At 31.4% G+C, this 21,149-nt stretch overlaps 2 protein-coding genes across 4 annotated transcripts; both read right to left on the bottom strand.

The window, feature by feature from the left end:
- Positions 1–3,650: 3,650 nt before the first annotated feature.
- rod (rough deal) lies at positions 3,651–10,160 on the bottom strand. Its single transcript, XM_040709328.2, has 4 exons — positions 5,398–10,160; positions 4,708–5,329; positions 4,332–4,654; positions 3,651–4,270 (listed from the first exon to the last, which is right to left on the bottom strand). Exons 1-4 carry the CDS (start codon positions 10,007–10,009, stop codon positions 3,924–3,926), a joined length of 5,904 nt encoding a protein of 1,967 aa, XP_040565262.1. The 5' UTR covers positions 10,010–10,160; the 3' UTR covers positions 3,651–3,923.
- A 3,213-nt stretch (positions 10,161–13,373) lies between these two features.
- LOC121115144 (zinc finger protein 395) lies at positions 13,374–18,500 on the bottom strand. Of its 3 annotated transcripts, none has more exons than XM_040709326.2 (6): positions 18,153–18,500; positions 17,217–18,090; positions 16,956–17,131; positions 16,438–16,693; positions 15,545–15,940; positions 13,374–15,476 (listed from the first exon to the last, which is right to left on the bottom strand). In XM_040709326.2, exons 2-6 carry the CDS (start codon positions 17,553–17,555, stop codon positions 15,108–15,110), a joined length of 1,536 nt encoding a protein of 511 aa, XP_040565260.1. In that variant the 5' UTR covers positions 17,556–18,090; positions 18,153–18,500; the 3' UTR covers positions 13,374–15,107. The 3 variants fall into 3 exon arrangements, with proteins under 3 accessions (XP_040565260.1, XP_040565261.1, XP_040565259.1); XM_040709327.2 differs by having other exon boundaries at positions 17,217–18,093; positions 18,153–18,396; XM_040709325.2 differs by having other exon boundaries at positions 17,217–18,495.
- Positions 18,501–21,149: the final 2,649 nt, after the last annotated feature.

Genomic DNA, 21,149 nt, shown 5'->3' with positions numbered 1-21,149 from the left:
TAAACAATATTTATTTTATGTCAAAAAGTCTGTAGTTGTATCTACTTTTTTTTATATCAATGCGTTTTTATCATTGTGTTTCTAAGCGGGACGTACGTCACACACATAAATTATTTTAATAATATATAGGATTATCATACAGGGAGTTGTATATTATAATTTTCCTGCAAGACTCTCTACTCTCTTTCGATTTGATTACAAACTAATATAAGTAAACAACGTTCATGCCCCATTGATTTTGGGAATTTTCCCTGTTTCTATTCAGTTAGCGTGATACAATAAAAATAACAAATTGCCTATACCTAAAGTTAGTGTAAAGATGGTTTTGGTACGTCGTTACCTTTGTTGTATCATGCAAACTTTTCTCCGAAGGGAAACAGAAAAAGGCTCAAAATCAATGTTCAGCTAGAACACTGATATGGGGGGAAGCCGTAACATTGACAAACTGACAACAAAATACACTGTTTATCTTTGTGTTATGGAGGTAACACCGTGTCGGAGAACAATAAAAAACGAACCAAGAAATGAACGGGTTAATGAATACAGTTCATATACATTTTTCCCTTTTGGGAACTCAATTTCCGCTCAATATCCGAGGCTGAACTGGACAGGACTGCAGTCCCAAATAAGGACTCACACAACACTAATATATACTTTCAAATTTTGTATTTACCCATTTTTAAGAAATAATTATTCCTTTTGTGGTTAATAAAAATGCATATATATAATTAATTATATTATTGATATACTTCAAGATCAAATCTTCCAACACGTCATACTGTGCTCGTACACTGAATAGCAAATTAATAATACCACATTAGTTTATTATTTGTTATAAAAATAAACTCCGTCTCTTTGAGGTTAAAATACCTAATATTTTTCGTACTTATCCAGATTAAATTATGAGTTGCAACGATTGACTTCCACAAATTCATTTGTGAAAGTAACTATTAACTCATAAAATAAAAGGGAAAATGTACCTTTCTGAGTATTTTTATTTTTAAAATTCCCTAATAAAGATTATATCATGCCCTTGTTATAGGCTCAAAGTCCTATTGGTAACAAAAAAAAAATTATAGCTAAAAACCTACAGTAACACATTGAATTGCGAGTAAATGAGTAAGTTTTGAAATAACCGTTCACATTTTTCCCTGTTGAGCTGTTCATTTTTTTTTAAAAACGAAACGACGAACACGTGATATGTCCAAATTTAGTTGACTGCAAAAAATACCACAGATGACGTCAATTATTCGTTTATCCAAATAACGTAGTTCATGGTAATATTAGCGACCCTTAGCGCACAAAAAGTATTATTGTAACCAATTAAATATGGGCCAATTCCTCATATGGCCATCGTTTCATCAATTGGTTATAGACTGTTTCACATTCGGTACGACTTATCTGCAGATGGATATCATTTTTCTAAACTGGTATCAAGTAAATAGGGGAAATTTGTGTTTTAGTTAGATTACACAACCGCTTTTGAAGATATTTTTCCGGAAAAAATCCACCTACAGAAACCAATGATGGGCAAGTTCACGTATCTTTTTAACCAGTTAAGTTAAAGTTAATTATTATTTTATTTTTTAATAACTAGTTGAGTTAAAGTTAATTTCGATTTCTATAAAAAAAAATTGGCTCAAAATCCTAAGTTTACTTATTGAGGTCCGATATATAATAAAACTAAGCATTCGAGGAATCGATTTTGATAGACAGTTAGGCTTAAGTCATTTTATTTTTTGGTTCCATTTGGGCATCAAATAGTTCATTATTTTCTTTAATATTAATGAAAAAATGTTTATTATTGTTTTAAAACTTGGTTGTTTAGACCCCCAAATTGGTCGACTTCAAGAATGTTGCCGTCAGATGAAACCACTCTATACCGAATGGTCCTCTAAAATCTGAACACTTTGAATTTTAAACTTCAACAAAAATATAATTTAATAATTAGCAATAGAACTTCAACAAAATTAATACTATAAATAGATGTGTCTCTGACCTCTCTTAAACATTAATGTAGCTGCCCTTGGCGGTAATTATGGGTTCCAGGTGGCAGTGGAAGGCTGACATTCGCTGCGGATGTAGTCCTCTGTCATGGCGTCCCAGTGCTGGCTTTGAGTGCCTTGATGTTTGGATGACGGACACTACATGCCTTCTCCTCGACATGCACCCCAAACTTGTAGTCGAGGGGGTTGGTATTAGGGCTGTAGGGGAGCAAAAGAGTTCAAAAGAACTCAAAAGTCTTCCAACGGAGGGGATGGATTTCTTTCACTGCTGGTGTCAAAAGTACCGAAATATGAATTAATTTCAGTCATTAAAATTATTGAATGAGTAAGCGTTCATATTTCAAAGTACCAACCGGTACATACATATTTTAGATGTCCATGAAGTCCATACTTCACATTTTCCATTTCCATTCGAATTAATGATTTTATTTCTCCTTATCAAATATTTTTTCCAAGTTCCTGGATTTTATTTTATAATTTATCATATCATATTATCGTACGTAAATATTCCAAATTTATGTACTGGATAAGTGCCATTTATATTTGTGTGTTTCTATGCCCAACGACAAAATATTCAGAAAGGAGTTACCTAATATCTAAGATATTAGTATTGGATTCGAGTATTACTCGAATACATAAAAAAAATGCTCTCTACTTAAGTCGACAATTTTCTTCAAATTACTCCAACTTGTCCCAAATACTATTCGAAAAACTCTAGATATTTGAGTATGATTAATCTTATCTCCCGTTCTTTATAAATTTTTATTGAATAATTCAAAATAAATTTCGTAAATATTTTTTCATAAGTGGCTAGTTTTTTTAAATGACTTAAAGAGACTCTAAGAAACAAAAAGATTTTAGACAGTTTAAGTGATAAAAATAAACCACAAACATGAATTAACAAAGATTAAAAATAAAACAATCCACCGGTATGATAAACAAAAAGAAACCGAAAATTAACGTGGTCATCCTGCTCATTTGAGGAATGTTCGGGAGAAGAGGAGCATAGGTGTCATGACGTTTGATTAAATTAGCTCCAAGCAGCTATTAGATGAAGGAAATAGACACATAGCCCACTCGGACTTGCAATGATATAGTCAGGAATTACTCCGATGCCGATCTTCCATTCTACTACGAGATCAACAAGGGCTAACACTTATAACTCTGTAATAAATACTGTGTTACTTTTCGTTTTTCACACACTGGCGATAACTTTATTATTATAAGTTATATCTTCAAAGAATAATGACATCAGCTGCAGAAAATAAAAAAAACATAATATATTCAGGTAGCAATTACATATATAATACTATTATTATATTATTTTCGTCTGTGATGTATCTCAATTATGTTCAATGACAAAGGATGGAACATTTGTAGAGTGCATGGAGAATGAAATTGAAATGTCTCTCTATAAAACTCCCATTCCTAACAAAGCCGAGTCAAAAGATTAACATATCGAAGTAGACAATTTTAAAACTTTCAGAATACAAGACGATAATTTTATTTCATTGATATGTTTGTCGGCTCTTTAGTCAAACTGAGATAATTGTTGAACTCAGATTTGGTCAGTTTAATTGGAAAAAAAAAGAATATTTCTCTGATGCCTTTACTCGAACTCAGCTTGACGCAATGGAAAGGGAATTTATTTTATCTGGAAGATGTATCTTTAACTTTATTTCATAATCAATTATACAATGACTTGCTTTCAATATTCTTTCAAATTCATCTTATGTTTAAATTTGACTAAATATATTATTATTCAGGAAAGCACATGTCATGTAATAACAACTTTAAAATTTAAATGAAAGGTTTACATCCTTCAATAAGAGCTATGGGATGATCATATAATAATATCTGGATTAGTATACACGTTAAATTGTGTAATGGTTAAAATTTAGTAAATCATCCAATATTTCACAAATATATATCAGAAAGCTTCTCAGCCAAATCATGAAATTGAAGTCGAATGCACTCTCCTTTCAATTCTTCTACATTTAAGTCCAATGGACATTTATTTAAAAGTTGTAGAGCTTTGTCACATTCAGAATGATTCTCGTTTGATATAAAGGGTTGGAGAACGAGATGATTCCATGCCTTTAAAAAGTTTTCTAAATGCCAAAGATGGGGTTGGTGATTTAATCTGAGTAAAACACTTTCTAATCTGGAAGATGAATGTTGAACAAGTCGTTTGAGTAAATCATCCCACAGCATAGAATCAAAGATGGAAAAGAAAATACTCAAATCAACAATCAAGTCGAGACCTAGAAAAAAATATGCAAATAATTTTAGAGTACATGATTAAATAATAGGTATTTGAATCACCTTCTTTCGTAACACCAGAACTCCTTAGAATACTTTCAATCAATATTTTTTTATCGCAGGATTTATATGTTTCAAGATCATAGTGGAGTCCTAATGATTCCAACTTGGACACAAAAATTAGACTTGAGTAGAGCTCTAGAAGCTCGCTATAATTAGTTATAGCGAGTTTCTCAAATGCGTTCTCGTCAACCACACTCAATAAACATTTCAGAGCTCTTAATTTGTGACTTGTACTATGAACACTACTCATACTTGTCGATTTGCCAAGAGCTATGCTCATCAAAAAATGGTGAAGCTCAGAACATTGGCTAATATACACACACCTAAAAGTAAAACAAAGTCAATTAATGAACGAAGGGCCAAACCCAATTATTACCTTATATAGTTATCCTTGTCCTTCTCATCAGTTTTTAAATTTTTACGTCTACTACTCTGATGAAAATCTAGGCTTAAGGATTCATCCATGTAGTTTAAGTCCTTATTTTCAGGTAACCAGTTTGTTAGCATGTCATATTTGAGAGACATAAGAGAAATCTTTTGAATTTTTGCAATTTCTTCAACAGCACCATTAATATCTGGATAGTCTCCACCAGCTGTTTTACTTCTCTTAATTATTGAATCATGTTCATATAGACTTAATACCAGATTATCTATGGCTTTTTCATTCACCATATCTAAATATCGTTGCTCAGACAATCCGTACTTGATTAAAATAAACTCTGTCTCAACTCGTAAATTACCATCTATTGCAAATTCTAAGGCACTTATAGAACGGGCTTCATCCTCTGTACCTTCAGCAACCTCTTTCCATTTTTCAGCTATCAAAACATATTTCTTGGATGTATTCACCTTATCTCTACCCATAGGTAATTTATTTAGGATCCAGTAAGCACACGAAGTTGCCTTAAAAAAGTCCGTCATAGCATTAAGACATTCGTATATTTTCTCCAAAAGTTTTTCATTATTGGAATCAAAACTCAACCCATCTTTAGTATGATCTGAAACAGAAGCAAAGTTAAAACAATTTTAGGCGTGTAACTTGTAAAAAGTATGACCATAATTTTACCTGAAGAGTTGAGCATGTCTTCAAATGCATTTTCGATTGTTTTCACGAGTATATTATCAGAATTGAAATTTAATACATGTGCTACACTAACCCATAGTTTGTAGTTAGTGAGTTGAAACTCTTTCCCCAAAAGATTGAATTTTTCTTTCTTCGGTAACGTAACGAGAGGAGTTAATGGGAGACGTTTATTCGCAACGTCTTCTGGAAATTTTTTAAATTCAACTTTATATTTTGTCATCCAAACGGAGCGCTCTGACTCGGATGGAGAACTTACACGATCATAGTATTTTAAAAATTCTAGAACTTCAGCTGCTTTTGAAATAGCTGCATTTGGTGATGCCCTTGACTGTAACCCACAAATAATAAATTGTAAAACTTCATAGTTGTAGGAACTGGCCGCATTCCACATCTCGTAAAGGAGTGTACTTACGGTAGAACTATTATGCATTGAGTTAATGATTTCCTGCATTTTATTTATGAGTGATTTGCAGTTTTTGGAAAGTTGCTCCTCAGCATATAAAACGAGAACTTCATCAACTTCCAGTTCATAAGAAGAGGCAAACTGAACAAGATCTTCTATTGAGACTTCAGTCACTTTGACTAATTTATTTATAACCTTTTCAGTATCGCGAGTATATTGGATAAAGGCATCCTTTGGAGCAACTCCTAGATCAACAGCTTTTTTTGCCCAAATAACATTCTTCAAATAACTTTTATACTTTTCAAAGATTGGCGCAGTACAAAACAAGTTGGAATAGTTGCAACCAATACGGGCAAGGACGGAGCTTCGAGTGAAATCCAATGTAAATGATGAATTTGTTGCTGACAAAATATTAAGACTGGACTCTTCTGATTCATTTATTAAACATGTTAAAGCTAATGAACAATCAAGCTCTTTCTTTCTCTCACCCATTACTTTTTTAAATAAGGATTCAATGAGTGAGTTTTGCATCGAACCCATATTGATTTTCATTCTATCCACCATCAATGAGTCAAGCAGTTTAATATTATTTCTGTATGTAATATAAATAATAACAGAAAGTAATGATTGTGCATTTTTGTTCGATACATCAATAGAAAGATTCATTAAACTCTGCATTTCCTCGATCTTTTTTTGATATTCAAAGTTGTCTTCGACTGACGGTTTGGTTATATGTGAATATGATAATACTGTTTGATCTGCAGTTGAGTCGTTTGATGACTCTTTAGTTTGAAAAAGTAAACAGAGGGGCTTATAGCGACTTGTAGCAATATTTCCAAATGGAAATAATACTTTCATTGCATTAATAAATGGTCTCATTCCGTCGAGAGCAACAGGCAAACCTTTATCCACATAAAGGAATGAGTGGATGCTATAGAGGAAGTTTTTATTTCTCGTTGAAAAAACTGAGAGTATAATCCTTAACCAAACAGATAACTCACATAGATCTAGTATCCCATGTTCATTAAAGGTCAGATTAACTGATACAAGCTCTTTAAAATTTTGAATCAAATCCAAATGATTAGACAAAGCAAACTCACATGAATGAATGATCATTTTCAATAAAGATTCAATGTCAGTTGTCATTGAAAAGGATCTATGAGAAATTTTTGATATCAATGTATTTGCATCTTTGATATTCTCATTTCTAATTAGTTCCTCGATTAAAGTGATAAGCAAGGTCGATTCGTTTAAATTAAAAGATGATCCAATCCAACGGATACGACGGAAGAGTTCGTTTACCTCAACCTTATGATTTGAAGTAATGTAATCTTTGAGAGTCTCTTCAGAATGTTCCCTTCTAGGAATATCTAACTTTCTTGAGAGGTCAAAGGATTTTTTAAATGATTCAAATTCTTCTCTCAGAGAGAAGGGCAGAGTTTCATCTATTGTAAACGATAAAAAGGATAAATAATTTTGGAGCTCAATGTTTTTATTTTCATTGGTAGAGTATTTTTCAAAAACCATTGCGTAGCTCAGTATTTTTTGACACAAAAATTCCCGATTTTCGGAAGAAACTAAGTCAATGATTTCTTTCATTGGACTTTCTGAATTGTCCTGTAAAATAAATCGTATATAAGCAAGAGTTGCATCATGTTCTTCCAAAAATGGAACCACATTGCATATTTCTTTAATATCATTATGACCTTCACATGATCCACCAGATTTTCTCAAAATAATTTTCATCATCTTCTCTGCTTGCACTTTACTTGATATTTCATAGCTTCTAAAATGGTACCTCTTAAGAATTTGTTTTAATGAAACCAAAGTTTCTTGCTCTTTAATAGCAACCACATATGAAGAACTGGATATATTTGAACCCATGGCACAAAGATCCACCATGGATTGACTCCAGGGAACTGGCGCAGATTTAAGTGATTTGAGTATGACTAGAGTTTTCTTCTCAACTGAAAAAATAAAAGGAATTAAGGCCAATACTTTTTCCTCCCATGGAGCAGCCCCAAGATTCCAGTGCCATGTCGCACTCGTATCTTCAATGAGATCCAATAAATAATTTTCGTAGACCTCAGATACGTTCAATTTCCCTGAAGATCCGCGCTGAAGATATTCGTTTAGGTATCCATGAATCAAGTTTGGAATTTCTTCTGGTGAGGTCCAATCCAGCAAAATCCGCGCTACTTTTATTTTGTCATCTTCTAAAAAGTTTTCTAACTTTATCTTTAGACGATAATTGTTATGAAGGATCATCAAATCCTTTAAGATATCTATTAGTCTAATAAATTTATTTAGACTTGATGATGACTTGGATCGCTCCTGAAACAATATAAGTTGAGCTTCAGAACTACATTCGTCATCATCACTCATGAATGTCATAGTTTTCAATATTTTTTCAGAAAAATTCAAACCAGAGTGAGGCCATCCTCTACCCCGTCGAGATTCCATTGAAATAATGATTGAATAAGCCCATTCAGATATTAAGGGCAAGGATTCCGGAACTAATTTTAAACAGTCCGGTATAAAAATTTCACACCATTCCAAAATTATTGCATCATTATAACTTTTAAATTCGTTTAAAATCTCAATTATGGATTCCGAATCAAATATAGCAGTAAATTCAGCCAAGTGACGGGTCCACATCAACTTAGCTTCTGATATTGCCTTGCGTTTAATGTACGACAACATGATATCATATGATTTTCCGTTTAAGAATATCATCCATTCTTCGACATCCTTGCCTCCTAAAAGTCTGAAAGTATCAATTTTTTGGAGAGTTTGACTCACAAAAACTAATAAATCAACAGGGAGTTCATTGAGATTATTTCGTATCATTTCCCTCGCATAAATAAGAAGAGACTTTGTACTTTTTATCGTAGGAAGTGCAGCCTTTATACATGTTTGAACCACAAAATCCTTATCTTGTATTTCATTAAAACAAAGTTTGAGTTCGTTGAAGTCCTTTTCAATATCCTCAAGTTTGATTGAAATATTCCAAGGAGATAAACGTTCAAGAAGCCAAAGGGTTTTAGCTTTATATACTTCTTCTGGATGGAGTCTAAAAGTTTTTACAAACCCTAATGCTTCATCAAATTTGTTTCTTCGAAGCAATCTATTCAATCTAGCCTCCGGAGATGCTTCGACAATACCACGAAGACGTAAGCACAATTCTGACCCTTTTTCAGATCCTTCCAGAAAGAAAGGTGTCTCTTGATTAGAATGGGATTCGATTAAATGACAGACAGAGTGTACTTCTAACTCATACATTAATTCAAAGGAAGGAAACTCTCGTATTTGAAGTGTTTCTCTACGCGTGATCATTATGATTTTGAGCTCAGCCTCTTCAGATGACTCTTCCAATAAGACAATATTGTTTAATGGCTCAATGGTCCAAGACTTGAGTAATACCAGAGTGAGTGAGCAAACAACATAGAGATGTCCATTCACCTTATCTAAAATAAGCATAATATCTGGCTGAGTGAGAGGTACGCACACTCTTCCGATGGTTATATCATCTATATTTGCAGTTATGCTTTTCATGGATGGTAATTGAGTTATATCCAGTTTTGCTAAGGTATGATCACCGTAAAAATAAGTGCCTCGAATACATGTACCAAAGTCTTGAGAAAGAGGAATGGGTTTTTCTACAATGAGATCTGCTTGTAATTTCTTGAGTGCGTTTATATCCGCATTTAAAAGAGACTCGTTGATGAGAGAGAAATTGATTTTCTTAATGGCTATGAGGGATGAGGCTTCATTGAAGAGAAGAAGCGAGTTGGACTGAAAAAGGGCTCCAATGAGGGCGGAGGGACAATGGGTGTGTATTGGAGGGAGGAAAGAGCCTGTTTTGAGATGAAGAAGTCGAATCTCATTTTGCAATCCTACGAGTAGGAAATTGGAGCAAGGGGATTCCAAAAGGAAAGTGATGCTAGCCGTGAGTCGAAAAGACAAAGGATTGGACTCTCGTATCACATGAAGAGCTGAATCCAGGGAGAGATGCAGGTTTTCATCCGAAGTGTTTGTTCGAATGGAGGAAGGGAAGGAGTCGGATCCTTGGATCGTGGCTTGTGTTACCACATCGAAGAGCTTTTCCTGAGATTCAAAAGCGAAGCGAGTTCCAAAATTAACTGTTTCTTCCTCTGGGTAAAAGGAGGTGAGGAGTCGGCTCCAAGCCATGCTGATTTTAAACACTACCACTATTCTAACTGTCTCATAAGATATATTATTTATTAATCAATTATTATCAATTAATTAATAATTATAGAAGAATCTACACACAGCAACTGAGCAAAGAAATAATAAACATTTGAATTTTTCGTTACTTTTAGCTGATGTATGACGTCATGATACATTTTTCCCTCCAACCGACCGGCCGGCCATTTTACTAGCTACTGAAACCGCCATTTTCAAATATAGGTGCGCTCAATATTACGACTCATATGACTTATGGAATTAGACGATAAAGTGTACTTTATCATTTATCCATCTTCACCTATAGACGATTTATCCATATCTTAGTCAGTCACTGAAAATAAATTAGATGTAGTTTCAAACAGAAATGTTAGAAATTGTATATTAAATCATGAATTAGTTATATAACTAAATCAGGGAAGACTGAATTGAATAAATAAGAACGTGCTCAATTTTTTTCCTTGAGGGGAGAGCAAAATAATTTGCTCATATTAATTAAATAAATGCAATAAATCGAAACTTAAATAGTTCTTATTTTAATAAATTCAAAAAATAATTAAGTTTGTTTGTATAGAAAGTTTAACTGTTAAACAATTATCATTTCAATATGTATTTATTAAGTGTTAATTTAATCCGATTTTATGATTAAATACAATATACACTATTACACAATATGTATCTAAGGCAGTTTCTGTAAACGAGCGTGAGCAAATCAATTTCCTATCTAACTAACATGGTATCAAAAATCTTTATACAGTAATAATAACCAACACAGCACTTTTGTCAACCATATTGCATCAAAATTCTTCAATATCTAAACATTTTTTAAATTTCTGAAGAAAACATTCAATTTCATACAAATAAAAATAGGAAAAGTATTTCAAAAAAAAGTATTCATTTGATACTTTATTTTCCGAAAAAATTGATTGAATAGTGAATTAACTCCATTTTATCTTCAGTATATAGAACATAACATTTGTATTTCGATATAAAAATATGTTTAAATTAAAAATACATTTACACATATTCGACATCATTGAAATAATAATTGATTAATAATTCAACTTTCTATAAATAAAAATTTGATTATTTTCTTAAATGGGTAAGATATGAGGTTAGAGCTTCGATTATCAGCATTTATTGTATTAAGAGATAAAATTCTTTTGCACTCCCGTCAAGCACAAAATAATATTAATAGCGATAGATTTATCACTATTTTAACAACTGAAAATGAATAAGGCAAATGCAGTTTTTTTACGGGTCTTATGTCCCACAAAATGTCGGAAATTGCATATTAAATCATGGATTACTTCACACGATTAAATAAATAAGAACATTTTAAATCGAACTCATTTTTGGGGACTTCAAAAAAAATACATATTTTGAAAAACTTATTTATGGATGATGTTGATCGTCGGCATCCTTTTTGGCATCGTAATACCACAACACAAGTTTGTGATGCCCAGGCAAAATATTTGTTAGTTTAATTTGCAAATACAAAAAAGAACTTTAATATTTAGCCCAAAAAATAACGGTTTCTAAATATTTGTGGATAAGTATGAATCCTCTGATGCCCATATATATTGAATTCCGTGTGCTAGCACATTCTCGAAATCCACTTTTAATATTTATATTTGTTTATGATTCATGCTGCGATACTATGTAATTATGATTCCCATTCATATTATAACTATTTTTAAAAATATAAACAAGAAAATACTGATACATTTTAATTTGTAAGTCGATTCCTACAATATATCACATATGTGAATACTTTATAAAAACGATATAGGTATGTATATAATATTTATTTATAATTATAATATTTAAATATATATAAATGCATCTTTTATAAAGTTTGACATCTATGGTAATTATTATATTATATTAATATATGTATAAACAATGGCAAGAAAAAGATGGCAAAAAATGGAATTTCACTTATTTTTCTAACAAACTATGACTTTATCATTAGGTAGTCACAGTAATTACGCTAATAAAATGGAGAAAAATTAAGTATGTAAAGCAGTAATACTGGCAAAGGAAGGATTTTTTGATGAAACTAAAATTTAAACAAAAATACTTAGATTTGTACAAATAAATGTCTATGCCCATATTTAACCTTAATTTTTCTTCATTTTATAGAGTAATTAGTGTGTTACCGGGTGATAAAGTCATAGGTAGTTAGAAAAATAAATGAAATTCTATTTTTTCCTAACTTTTATCTGCCTGTGTATATGAAGTGAGTTATTTCGGATTGACTATAATGATTAAAAAGGAGAAAACGTTGGATTTAGTTTTAGAAGCTAGACTGGAAATATGCCTTGAGTGTATATATTTTGTGACTACTAATTTTTTTATCTGTTCCTAAAGCTTAGGTAAGGAACAAGGACTTGTATGATTTGATATAAAAATTTTAGTAAACATACTTAGTAATAAATGCTCCATATCATATTTGATTTATATTAAATTAAAAAACATAGAGGTGATCTGGGAATAGATGTGTGTCGATCAGGGCTTGACCAGGTATATAAGAGTTTCAATTCAATCCAAACGATTGATTCGTTCGCATTGAATCTCAATCGACAATAATCGATTGATCGACTCCATAGCCTTTCTTCTTTATACATTTTTTCTTACTAACTTATTTATTGGGCGGTTGTCATTATTAAAAAATCCACACTTAATCATTGCAAAAAGTGGGAAATAATTAAAAATTTTATTTTTTAAAATTGTTGTAATACAAATAGGAATCCTTATTACGTAGTATTAAATCATCAATTATATTTATTATTTTTTTTTGGCTAAGTGTCCGTTCGGCATTATATTTTTCAGCAAAGTGTACTAGAACCATTAAATTCGGAGGGGAGAAAAGGTCTTTTACTGTAAATCCAAGTAAAGTCTTAAATCTCTGCTCACAAATCCAAATCCAATCCGAGATTTTGAACATTTTCATCAAGTCCTCAGATAATATAATATACTACAAAAATTTCTATATATCCCATTAAAAAATTGACTTTTGAGTCCAAGTCAAGTTGCGAGTCTTTGATAGTATAATCAAATTGTGTCGCAAATTTCGAGTCCAAGTCTCCCAACTCTGTATCTTAGCACAACAAAAGTTTGGGATGACCAAAATATTCTAGACTAATTTACAAATACAAAAAGTAGCTTCATATTGAGCCCCAAAAATAGCATTTTCTAAATATCTAATATGGGCTAAGGGTTCTAGGGTCCTTTAGATATGCGTGGATAATAACTCTTCTGATGTCCATATCCTTTCTTCAGACCTTGATATGTACCTGCAATGCATATATTGCACAAATTCTTCAAGGAACAAAACACTTTCGCGTCATAAATTGTATTTATATTTCATAATCCGTACTTAATATAATGCGATAAGAATCAAACGTACTGAAGAGTTAACGTTTCGAAATAACTATAATACATCAATATTTATAAAAATCAATCAAGAATACAAAACACCAGTAATAATTTAATTTACAAAAATATACACCGGCAATTTTTTCTTGTGATTTTATAATAAGAGATACAAAGTTTGCATATACAATATATTATAATTAATTATAATGATAGAGGAAATAAGGATGAAATTTTAAGACAATCATGCACTTTTATGTAAATATATAGACTTTTATATAAACAAAAATTATAATTTTAAAGAGACATGGATGGGGGATCGAAGAAGGGGAAAGGTTAGCTGGATCGATAGATCGATCAATATTCTATAATAACATGTTGATAATTTAAAACAAAAAAAAAAAAAAAACTTAAATTTTTCGTCAAAATCTATACTTATTTAATAAAATAATAAAAATTAACTTTTTTGATTTGAATATAATATTACTTAGCAAATATTATTTTACCTATTTAATAGATAAAATCAGTCAATGAGTTACTTTATGAAAGGCTTTTTTGAATCTCAAGATATACATGAACACAAATGCATTTAATATGTATGTATATAAGGCACAAGTGTTTGTATGTATACCATAAGCACAGAACTCTAAAATTCCATGACCATAAGCTATATCATTTCTATAATTTACTTAAATATCACAAGTTAAGAAATTGAAGAAGACAGAAAAATGATTGTAAGTCTTTTTTAAGTCATCTCAGAATTTACTTTATTTTGTAATTAAAAAGATATTTTCTTATTAATTATATATAATATTATTATTGCTGTAAAAGACTAGTACCTGGGGTGGGTGGTTGTTCCTTTAATTATAATTAATTAATAGGAAACTTAAAAAAAAACAATAATAATTGAGTTTTGTTTATTTGATTTTATACAAAAGACTCCCGAATTTTATTGCAGATGTTGAGGAACGTGTTTTCTTCCCGGAGTAGTTTTGGCTAACTAATGAAACAAGGCAATTAGTTGTATAATTTTAGGGTATATTGCAATCCGCTATATATTACGTAAGAACCTTGAAAGGGGGGAATTTAGGAATAGGAGTAAGCTAACCCTCATTCGAAAGCACAGAGGTAAGTGAAATAAAATAATATGCAATAATAAATATATACATTTCCTGGGAAATTTAATGATGTAGATGTAGTCGTCATCAGTCATATATAAATAATAAAAAGAAGATTTTGAACGGCCTGATTTGGCATCCAAAAGCCTCTCATATATGTATAAAGAGATAAATATATATATAAATAAAACTATTATATAAAACATTGTCTTCTTTAGTTCAAAATATATATGAAGAAAAAACTATGAGAATTTGTAGTAGTTTAGCTGGAGAATGTTTATAACTAACTAAGATATCTCTTTTATAATAATAATTAAGAATATTATTAGAACTTTGTACTTAAACTATCAGTTAAGATGACGGAGAAAAATGACATTTAGTTTTGTACCTGAGCATTCTTATATCATAATAATGATAATTAATTATTGTAGTAGTAGGTGTAGTAGAAGTAATTAATCGTGACATAATTAGGAATGTTTAACCATTTTTTAGGCACTAAAGGCTGAGTTATACTTAAGACTTTTTTTTTCCAAAATATTTTGACTTGCAACTCTCTTAGTCTATGAAGCCTTAATAATTATAATCAATTAACGTAAGGGTTTAATCTCAACATTCCCATTTAATAAAGACGAATTCAATGGTGATAGTGATGGTGGGGGTGATGGAGCAAATAAAATTGGTGTGTTCTTTTGAATTTGCCCATAACTACCCGTAATATTCACTTGATTTTTTGTGTGATTGGCCGAAGCTGACTCAATTGCATTAGCACCAAATCTAGCACAAGCTTTTTTCCATTTGCATTGCGTACACCAAAGTTCTCTCTGTTCCAGCCCATAGATCTTCCGACATTTCTTACCATCCCGACCACCACGTCTAACTGTATTAGTCGTCGTTGTGGCTTTTGGCGTTTGAGAACGTTCCGTTGGGCTGATTAAAATAAGCTTGCTTGGAGAGACCTGAGAGAGATATAAAAAGTGTTAGCATAACCCATTATTGTTGTTGTAAGAAAATGGGTCATTATTACTTTAGAGGAAGTTATAGTTATTGGCATAGTCATAGATCGAGTTCTCGGAGTAATATTTGTGACATGATGAGGACTTGATGGCGTTAAAGGCATTAAATTATTATTCCTTTTCATCATTATAGTACCTCCAGGGTCTTCGTGTGCCGGTCTAGCCATGTCTAAATGGTCTACAAGACTTGCAGAGCCACTGAAGGAATAGTTAAATACACCATTCTTGAAGGGAGATCCAACTTGTTCTTCTTCGATTTCAGTATAATAGAATTCCTCTTCATGGTCTCTTACGTCAGAGTAGTGAGGATCAGGTCGATTTAAATGAAGTCGTCGAACATGATGCTCAATAGAATTTACGGATTCGCGTCTTTCTTGACAACCAGGATAAGTACATTGATAAATTACCTATAAATAAATAAATGAGATTGAAATGATTATACAAAATAAGATCACAAATCACTGCACTTATATCATTCATCAGTCAAGGACCCAGGAACAAAAAGCAATATATATATATGTAATTATAAATAATTTAAGTATGTATAATATTAAATATGTTGTCTTTTTTTTTTTTTTTTTAGATAACTACCTATATTCTTTGTTGTAAAAGTCATGGGATTAACATTTTCAAAAATAAAATACACACAAGATAATAATCGATATTAATCTATACATATACTCGCTCGCGTGCATTTAAAAATTATTATAATTCAATGTCATCATCGTAATTGCTAATCATAATCTAAATTTCAACTAGATTAAGTGTCTTTAAAAATGTAAATACAAAAATTTAGAAAGGAATGAGTAGTCTACTTCCTTAAAAATCAACAATGAAACACAAAAATGTACCTACAATTACAAACAATAAATATCCCCACGGAAAAAGGAAAGATCGTCTATACCTTGGAAGGTGATTGCACAGAAAAGTCCTTGACAATGCCTTCATCAATCGTAGAGGCTGATGTGGAGAGTGGAGGAGAGGGCGTGGAGGATCTATAAGAGGACGCCCCTGAACTAGAATAATATTCAAAGTCGTTAGACATATTATTCCAGCTTCCTGGACTACATGAAAGTTTCATTAACACCATAGCTGCAGTACACTCTGTCATGACTTCTTCATCATCAACGGCCATATCACTCGTTCTCCGTTTACGCGATCTGAAAGAAAGTAAAAACATCTTCTTCACTTTGAACGAGAAACATGCAAATTTGTATTTTGACACATAATTTATAAACAATTAATTAGTACTCCTCTCCTTTACAGAAAGTTATTTAAGATGATGAGTTCAACCAAATGTCATGCAAAGTACATATTAAACTTTCACAAAAGGACACCACAATCAGTATATACTTAATTAATACATATTTACAGAATAGTACATCAATTAAATAGTTATGCTGCTCCACAGCATTCACTTACCCAGCAATTTTAACGTAGTCTGAACGAGGAATATCCACATCACGATATTTCCTTTTTTCCATACCAATAGTGATATCCGCTAATTTAGAAAAATCTGTGTCAGAGTTTATCAGTCGTGCGGATTTACGAGATTCGATCAGTCTTATATCATCAATTTTTTTAAGGAGAGGTTCACCCTAAATAAAAAGATGGTATTTATTCTTATAATAGTCTCATAAGGATTTGAAAAATTAATTAATTATAATTTAATGGATTGTTTACCTCTGATACATTAATAATGACATCATGATTTTTAAAGTCATGTCGTATAACAGTCCCTTGGATCTCCCTCTGATTTTGAGTCACAAAAACAATTTGACCAGGTATTAGCTTAATAGAATGAGTTTGTTGAAATCCAGGCCCAACAATATCCTTGGATGGGAAAGTTCCAACATGACCATCATTGTCAAATTTGATAATGAATTTTTCAACCGAGAATAAGTCAGGCCCTTTTTGACCTTGAATAATCCCAGGATGAAATTTTCCATCCTTGTCCTTTCGGAGTGCCATCACACGGGATCCAAGGAGGGATCTTTTTGCCACACGCTTTCCACTTGACATTGCTGCGTTGTTCCACTTAATTTTTGGATTTTTTAAAATAATAATTATTTAATTGTTAATCAGAAGGGAAAAAAATCACAATTGTTTTTGATTTTGATAGTTACTGCTGTAACTAGGCTCTGTCGTGTTTTTTTAAATTATAAAAAATACTTATAGATTTTTATTAATTATTATCTACCGTCTTTGAGTATATAAGTAAAAACATCGAACGAAAAGCAGCACAGAGTAGTCTCTTTTTCTTCTTTTTGCAGATGATATAAATTTGAAAGGGAAAGTTCTCGGAGTACAGAGTTTTCAAAGTACATAATGTTACAGAGTACGGAATGGAACAAAGAGTCTCTAAAGTAACAGGAACTGGTAGAATTTTTTCCTCTCCTCTTTTGACACTTCTTTGTAGTTATAAAAGAAAGTTTCCAAGTAGTTGCGAATATTTGAAGTGAGCACAAATGTGTTGTATTTGGAAATCCTTGTTGTAATTATAAATCTTGAGGAAGAAGAGAATCCAAACAAGGTTCAATAATGTCCGCTTACATAACTACTTAATTATATTTATATAAAATAATAAATTATATTATTATTATTACAAGAAGTCCTCACGGATTAAGAGTCTTTCGATAACTACGAAATGAGTTATCTTGGATATTCAGCTACCTGCCTTCACTTGACTGTTCTTCTCATATATAAACGCTCTTCTCAGCCCTCGCTCGCTTTTATTTATGTGTATAGTATGTAGATATCATTAAACGTCAAATGAAAAAAAAAGTATGTACGTGTCTACAACATTAATACACGGAGGAACTGCTTAGAACAACTTTTTCTCTCTTTCATTGCAGGAACAACCAATTCTATTCCTTCACCAGTGATACATTTTCACTAATAATAATATTATCAATTGAGAATTGAGGAAAGTTCTTAACTCCTCAAGAGCCAATCTGAAATTACATTGCAAACTTGGATTTTTGTTCTACATAATAATATTCCTTCAAAATATTGCGTAGTTGGGAAAAAATATATAATATAAAGTTGTTAGTTATATATATTATTATTATGTGATCAGGCTGAATAGGCAGGTTTCTATCCCTAGTTTTCGAGGACAGCATGCCATCTCATTGCGCTCCTTTTTTTTTTCTTCTTCTTCTCTTGCGCATAGATACTACACACATATACCTATATATTTTTTAAATCCTGCTTCCTTCTTTGTTTTGGTGGTGGTAGTAGTTGTTGTTGTCGTGTTGCGAAAATCCTTACACAAAGTACAACAAAAAGACCTTGAAGAAGATGAGCTTAATACAATGGGGAGGATGAACAGCAAAAATCTTCTCTATATAATGATGATTATAAAAAGTAACTCCAATCCCCTGAAGTCCCAAAGCATATTATATTTACATTGTTGCAACAGTCCACGTTTCATCTTTACGTCTTTAGATCCGAGGTGCGGCTTTTTTGTCAGTTTTATGACGTTTATTTACGCCGCCTTAGAGAGCGCTCCGTCCCTCCCTCCCTTATCCGGCCGGCAAATGCTGGTATCAGCTGATCCACTATTATTACTGTATGTACTTGTCCTCGTCCTACTCGTCATCATCATGTGGCCTACGGGAAAAATATATATATTTTTTGTTATTGGCTTACCCGAAGAGTAACACTTTTTTTAATAGTATGATGTGATGGGGTATTGCGCATTTAAAAGAATAAAAATCCGTAGTAGAGTACTAGATAATATGATATGAGATTCTGCCCCTTCTTGGAATTTTTATCCAAATAAGGGTGGAGAGAAGAAACACTGGATTTTATATATATTATTTTACTGACATAAATAAATGGTGCGTGTACAAGTGGGGATTTTGAAGAAGTTTGAAGTTAAAACTTACTAAAAACTAAATGGAAAATTTTTATATGGATAATTTACTGTAGGACTTGTGATATTTTGCAATGATGAAAATTCCATCATTATTATTGATAAGTGTTGTACGTCAACACAAAAACAAGATAGAATATTTTTTCTCAAAATTGAGCCGGAATTACCTTTGTATTTTTTGACGAAGGATTATCGCCCATTTTTATATGAATAAGAATGATTCTAATTAATACTTTGAAGGTACCTGCAAATTGCAATTTAAGAAGCAAAATTTATCATCAGAATGAAAAATAAGAAATTGATTTTTTTGTGTTTTGAATTTCAAAAATCTACAGCTGCATAAAAAAAATTAATTTTTGGTAAAAAAAGTCAAATATAAAATTTTCTAGTAAAAAGGAAAAATTACATTTTACTTTTTTTTTTTTTTTTTTGGGGCTTTAACCCCTGCGGATACCTTGAAAGGGGTCTATTGCCAAATATAGTACAAATGAAACTTGTATTTTTTGACAAATGATTATCGCCCTTTTTTATATGAATAAGAATGATTCTAATTAATACTTTGAAGGTACCTAAAAAACCGTTCTCTTTCCTAGATAAATGTTCTCTATTTTTTAAACTCTGAAAAATTCCAATTTTATGTTGAAAAACCAATTTCATTCGACCAAAATTATCTAAAAGAGATTCTATGACTGAACTACGCATCCTCATATAAGGAAATCCAAATATAGTCATTATATTTAAAGCGCCCATTGGTTCATCACCCTTAAATATATAATAAATAAATATTATTTGGGATGTATTGGTTCAAAAATTTTGAAATCTCATTGTGGTTGCATCCAAATTGAACCCAAAAGCTAATACAAATTAATCATATAATAGGTGAAGTAAAAAGTTCTGAGGGTTTTTTGCTTTCTTTTGACAATAAAATTAAGATAGTTTGGATTTTCCGATTTAAATTGTTCCAAACGGTTTTCTGGATAATCATTAGTGCTCAAATGCTGGTGCAACTCTACGTTTTCTATTTTTTTTATCGAAATTTCGACGTCCATATTATCAGAACGGAATCGTTGGAACCACCACATTGCTGTTGGATTCGATAATGTATTGAGTATATAAACAGTCCAATTTTTTCGGCCGCCTGCTCCTTTTTTTCAACTTGGTTGTAGTGATACTGAAGAATTTATCGAATTTTTTCGTTTTTTACTTCCATTTTTGAATTCTCTAACACATAAGTGCCTTCACCAAACACAAAACTTTTTTAAAAGTGTACGCTTAACCTTTAATCATATTTTAATCTTTTTTTATGCAATGTATTAAGGGTGAAATGTAGCTAACTTAAGGTATCTAGCAAAAAACCCTCAAAAATTTTTACTTAACCTCAAATTAATTCAATTAAGCCAAAATTAAGAATAATGTCTCAACTAATTCAAATAGTAAGATAAGATACTTTACTATAATGTTAATGAAAATATTGGTTTGTAGAGGGCACTTTAAAATTAGGGAATTTTCAAGAACAGATAAGACGGGACTGATTTTAAGTACCATATTAAGAACCGATACGCCCTTTACTGGTATGGTTATTAAAAGTACCATATTATAAGACGTTTGCAGGAGGTGGGCTGGAGAATCTGTTACCCTCCCTAAAATTTCCAAATTTTCAAAAAAAATCCAAAAAATGTATTTTTCTAATTTATTACAAAAAAATTAACTTTCTATGATGAGCTATTATTTTTAGAATT

This window comes from Lepeophtheirus salmonis, chromosome 3, assembly GCF_016086655.4.
Source record: "Lepeophtheirus salmonis chromosome 3, UVic_Lsal_1.4, whole genome shotgun sequence".
Lineage (NCBI taxonomy): Eukaryota > Metazoa > Arthropoda > Copepoda > Siphonostomatoida > Caligidae > Lepeophtheirus > Lepeophtheirus salmonis.
This window is presented reverse-complemented; position numbering and strand designations above follow the sequence as displayed.

Bases quoted from the DNA above. Each gene is read 5' to 3' on its own strand.
- LOC121115144 (XM_040709326.2), bottom strand. From the start codon at position 17,555: ATGTCAAGTGGAAAGCGTGTGGCAAAAAGATCCCTCCTTGGATCCCGT. The intron at 15,941-16,437 runs GTATAGACGATC...ATTTATTTATAG, and splicing joins CTGTGCAATCACCTTCCAAG to GTAATTTATCAATGTACTTA. The intron at 15,477-15,544 runs GTAATAATGACC...TATCTCTCTCAG, and splicing joins TAACTATAACTTCCTCTAAA to GTCTCTCCAAGCAAGCTTAT.
- rod (XM_040709328.2), bottom strand. From the start codon at position 10,009: ATGGCTTGGAGCCGACTCCTCACCTCCTTTTACCCAGAGGAAGAAACA. The intron at 4,655-4,707 runs GTAATAATTGGG...TTTTACTTTTAG, and splicing joins GACAAGGATAACTATATAAG to GTGTGTGTATATTAGCCAAT. The intron at 4,271-4,331 runs GTGATTCAAATA...ATTTTTTTCTAG, and splicing joins TTCTGGTGTTACGAAAGAAG to GTCTCGACTTGATTGTTGAT.